Source organism: Citrus clementina, unplaced genomic scaffold (assembly GCF_000493195.1).
Source record: "Citrus clementina cultivar Clemenules unplaced genomic scaffold, Citrus_clementina_v1.0 scaffold_5, whole genome shotgun sequence".
Taxonomy (NCBI): Eukaryota; Viridiplantae; Streptophyta; class Magnoliopsida; order Sapindales; family Rutaceae; genus Citrus; species Citrus x clementina.
Window position 1 is genome coordinate 15,668,950 of NW_006262201.1, and position 5,279 is coordinate 15,674,228.

General features: G+C 30.0%; 1 protein-coding gene across 1 annotated transcript; it reads right to left on the reverse strand.

Moving 5' to 3' along the window:
* Nucleotides 1–3,292: 3,292 nt before the first annotated feature.
* On the reverse strand, nucleotides 3,293–4,482 carry LOC18041259 (protein DOG1-like 2). Its single transcript, XM_006432017.2, has one exon. The coding sequence runs from the start codon at nucleotides 4,296–4,298 to the stop codon at nucleotides 3,435–3,437; it is 864 nt and encodes a 287-aa protein (XP_006432080.1). The 5' UTR covers nucleotides 4,299–4,482; the 3' UTR covers nucleotides 3,293–3,434.
* Nucleotides 4,483–5,279: the final 797 nt, after the last annotated feature.

Sequence of the window (5,279 nt, forward strand, 5' to 3'; positions counted from 1 at the left end):
AAGGTGAGAGAATCAAAATATTATGAATGATGAAAGGGAGGTGAACAAAAAAAAAAAAAAAATGCATAGCCATGATATCACACATGCTTCGTCTAGATATCTATTATCATTTGTTTGTTTACTTGATGATTCTAAGTACCAAAAAATTGTGGATTAGGAGTCTCTTTTAGAGTTTTTTTCCTCTTAATTTTTTAAATTTAGTGAAAGAAATTGATTTAAATTTAAAATTTAATTTCGATCACTTATTTTAGTAGGAACGATTAATGGAGAAATAATACTAGGAAAGAATCTTTATCCAAAAATTATCATTTAAAACTTTTACAAAATGGATGATACAAGAAATCTAATCTGATTTTAACCTGAAGTCAATTAGATTGGATTGGATTGACTTCCGTTACCAAAATCAAGGAATTCGAATTAGCCTTCAAGAATATTAAATAAATAAATAAATAAATTATTATAAACCTCAATTTATATTATTTTTTATTCAAAAGACAAGCAACAAATGGGTGTATATTGACAATTTTTTTAATAAAAATAATGGATTGTTAAGATTTACAGTAATATGGGGAGTATTTTAAAGACTACATTTTATGATAGGGTAATCCAAAATTATCCCCCAAAATAAGTAAAATTTTCCTCTTTTTTGCTAAAAATAATATTTATCTATATTTGTGTCATTCTTCTCAAATAGATGGTAGTTCGCACGTTCATATTTTGTCAATATTTACCAAAAGTAAAAGAAATACAAGTAACATCACATGGCATCAGTAAAATGGACCTTAGCATGATGCTACCTAATTGTCATGGGATAAGTTTTTGTGCAGCATACTCCCGCGGTACTTAAACAATATTTATTCGAAAGTTGCCAAGTCTTGATCTCTTCGACTAGTTAAATTAGAATGCTTGCAAAAGAATCAAAAAGAAGTTAGAGCAATTGAGGCAAAGAGAGTTTGTACTATTAATTTATAAGAGTGTGTGCGTGTGTAAGTATGCTTGAGAATTTAGAGAATGCTTTGAATTGCTCACAAGTTGCTTGATCTTGTGGTGCCTCTACACCACTAACAATTTTTCGTGAGGTGCTCGGATTCAGAGAGTTGGCTATTACTCTTATGTGAGCTTGGTTGGCAGGTGAGTGCAAATCTTAACGCTAACATCACTTATTAGAAGATGAGTATTTTCTGCAAATATTGTAACTTAGTTAATCAAGAAGCTTAAGGCTTAATAACTTTTAGGTAAAGGTTGTTTAAGTACCCTACAAATGAATGTGCTGTGTAGAATACTCATGACGTAACATAATACTTGGTTTTTAATGTATATAGAGTAATGATACAGCCACAAACTCTTGTACAAACTTATTTTGTACAAACTGATGTGGCATGATAAGATTGGTTGAATTAATATCACTTGACCCACATGATTTGTTTTTATTAATTTATATTTTCATTCAACCAATGAATTAATACCACATCAGTTTGTACAAAAATTTATGACTGTATCATTACTCATGTATATATAGAGAGAGAGAGAACAGCGGTGCAATATAATATTATGATTGGGAATAGTAAGTGGGCTGTTTAGCCGTGATTTCGATTAACGCCAAACAACAACTTTTTTTTTTTTTTTTGGGTGACGTAAACTTCCTTCAAAATTATTACAAAATATTAATAATGTAGTACTGCCTTTACTGTTCACACGACATTTTCTTCAGTTTCAAGAAAACGTGACCTTACTTGCGAGTTTCATCCCCGTCGTCCTACACAACGCAAATCCTTGTAGTTTTTGTTTTAAACTTTTTATTCATTATTTTTTTTATATTTTTTTTACTTTTTTCTTTTTTTTTTTAACAAATCATTAAAGTAAGGATTTATTGAAGGTATATATTTCCTTTCAAACTAATATATATATCACTGTTGAAATATCTAATTTTTCCACCACCATCATATTTCTTTGGTTTAATAATCGATAGCTCTTCACCTCATTCTTAAAATTTAAAGTTTGAATCAACCTTTATGATTAGTGGGAGCAGAGATTTCATATTATCTACATTAAGAGAAGTTCAACTAAGCCATCCTATAAGTACATTTGATTAATAAATCCAATACCAGATTAATTGTTAGATATACATTTGACTGAAAATCTTAAATGTTAAATAAAGAAACTTGGATCTTTGATATTTTATCTAACATCTATAGAGGTTTGTTAAAGATCTTAACAGATACGTAGTTCAAATATTTTTATTAAGACGATTTAAATTACCCTTATTTTTCATTCTTAAAAAAAATTGTTTTCAATCTCAAAATAAAATTCTAAAATCAACTTTCTACAATAGAAGTTAACTCCCCATTTTTTATTGCCTTCACCTCTTCTTACCTTGTACCCTTTTTTTTTTCCCTTGAAGCTAAGAGCAAGTTAAATCTATAATTTTTTAAATGACATGTGTTAAGATCTCCAACAAAAATCTTCGAAGATATTAGATCAAAAAAAGATTTAGTGATAAGCTTATAAAGTTAGGATGTAAGAAAGTTAAGATAAAAAACTTGTATTTGTGATACTTTATGTGTTATTAATTTATTAGTGTTATGAAATTATCATATTAATGATTTATAAAAAATAATGAACAAAACTTTTGTAACAGAAATCCTTCGAGTAGTCATAATTATAATATTGTGAACTCAAATTAATTTTTTTACCCCCTTCCTCCCTAGTATATGAACTCAGGTGATCATTTAAATAAATATACTTAAAAACCAATCACACTCGTGTTCTTGATTTAACTAATCATAGAATTAGCTAACTAACTTTCTTTTTCTTTTTTAAATTTATTTTGATGGGTAAATTCTCTTTAATCATTATATTTTGACTTAAGTGTCCATTTAATTCTTATATATTAAAAAATACATCAAAACACCGTTGCAATTAAATATGTTACATTCTTATCATTACTTTTTCTTTCCTTTTACAATAATATCATTTCAGAAATATTCTTAATATTAATTAATTTATCTATAAAATTAATTAAAATGTAATCAATAGTTATTTATTAGTAAATTGATCAATAAATATCAATGTGAAAGAACTAATAAAGAACTAATATTTTCCATACTTGTGTAACCATCTTACTAACAATTATTTTATAAAATGTATAAATGTTTGAATAAATTTTTATGGTACTTTTAGGTTAATTTGATAATTTTTTTCATTATTATTTAAAAAAATTATTGCAAAGATATTATTGTAAAATAATATAATTGCATAAATATCCAATATGCTATACACACACTACCAATGATAACTTTTTAGTTTATATATTTATTTAAGCATAACCCAACTAGCAATTAAACAAGAAATTAAGCTTAAACAGTAGATTTAAAAAAAATACACATAAAACATTGATTAAGCTAGCCGCCTTTGCTTTATACCAAGCTTGTCGGTTAGCTGCTGGTAGTAGCACCGTAAAGATGCCTAGCATCTCTTTGTTTCCCCCAATCATGAAGCCTCAAGTGTAACTCAGCCGCAGCAATCAGGAAATGGACGGCCTGAATTGGAGTCAAAATGTCAATAACAGCTTTAAACGTTTTCAGCCGTAGATCATCAGCCTTGTGAAAGATCTCCTCCAACTTTGCCTCTTTAGTTACGAAATTGGACTCAATTTGATCATCCATAAGCCTGCGGTCGCTATCCTGACGGTCATCATTGGTACTCATCAACTCAGTGACAACATGTGATAACTCCACCAGGGACGAATCTGCAACCGTCTCTTGATACTTTGCCAACTTCTCAGACAAGTCCTTCTCTTCCTTAATTATAACCCGTTGTAAGCCATCAACTCGGGTGAGTTGAGTGGGAGAGAGGTCACCCAAGTCACCAGAACTCAACCCGCGAATCAAGTCATGGAGTTTGCCTTCGAGTTGTAAGCCGGATTTTGAGTAAAGCAAGTGAAATGCCATGCTGGGTCGCCAGCCACCAATCCAAAGAAAAGAATCCTCAAGCGAACTTCTCCATGAAGGAGTCAACATACCCAGCACGTCTAGCTTCACCCATCTTGACTTGGCTCGATAATACTGCTCGTAATGCTCAACCACGACACGGACTTGTTCTTCAAAATTGCTGCTGCTGCTGTTGTTTTCTTGCTGTTTGGAAGCAGAAATGAGAGCTTGTAGATGTTGGTTTTGCTCGACAAGCCAGCTCTCGAAGAATTTTTGAAAGCTTTCGCCATCAGAATTATTGTTATCACCGTTTCTGATGGCTGCAGCGGATGAAAGGAATGTGACTATGCTGCTTGGGAGCACGGACATGGACAAGTCTTTCGTTTAGTTCAATGAATCAGTAGAGAAAACGCCGCTGGCTTGGCACATACACTTGCGGCTTTTTATAATATATCCACGACAAAAGCGCTAACATGCAGTGGCTGAGTAGGTCGGTTACCCTATGAACCGCATGCAGCTAATTTAATTATAAAAATGGAAGCCCTTAACTTACAATTGGGGCCATACACTGTTTATGTGTGTGTAAGTTAGATGAATGTAATTTAGTAATTACCTATATAAATGCTTATTTAGTCCGTGTTATTGGAGTCAATTCCACTGCTGTATGTTCCGATTGCAAGATTTTTACGTTATATTAAACAAAAATATTTTATTTAATAATAAAAAAATTAAAATCTAATAGTTATAAAAGTTATTATAAGTATTTTTTTGATAATTTTTGAACGGGAAAAATTAATTGAATAGTTATAGAAGAATTTTTATTACTATTTATATGTATTAAGTGTTGATCGGGTCTGAGATTTTTTACTTTATTAAAGTTTGGTATATTACTATTAAGTCAAATGTCTTAATAGCTTTTACATAAATTACACTATTAAATTATATGATTTAATTATATTTTTAAGAGAAATTTCACAATACATCAAAATTAATACAATTAATTAATACATGTATGATATGTATAATTAAATTTAATATAATCACCACTTATTTAATGATCTTTTAAAATAAATACACATATTATATTATCACTAATGTGTTATAAAATTTCTCTATTTTTAGAATCTAACAAATGCATATTTTGATTGGAACATTTATAATATATAAATGTAAAAGAGATGAGATAACAAGATCTAGATATTTTAACTAGGGTACAGTTGGTGGCGATCACGTCACAAGAGAGGAAATGGACGCGATGATAGACGCTCGAAAGATGTAGAAGATGTCATTTCTTGTTTGTCGTTTTTCTCTTAAACAAACCAGGTTTTGAAACAATGGGCGTGGGTGCAT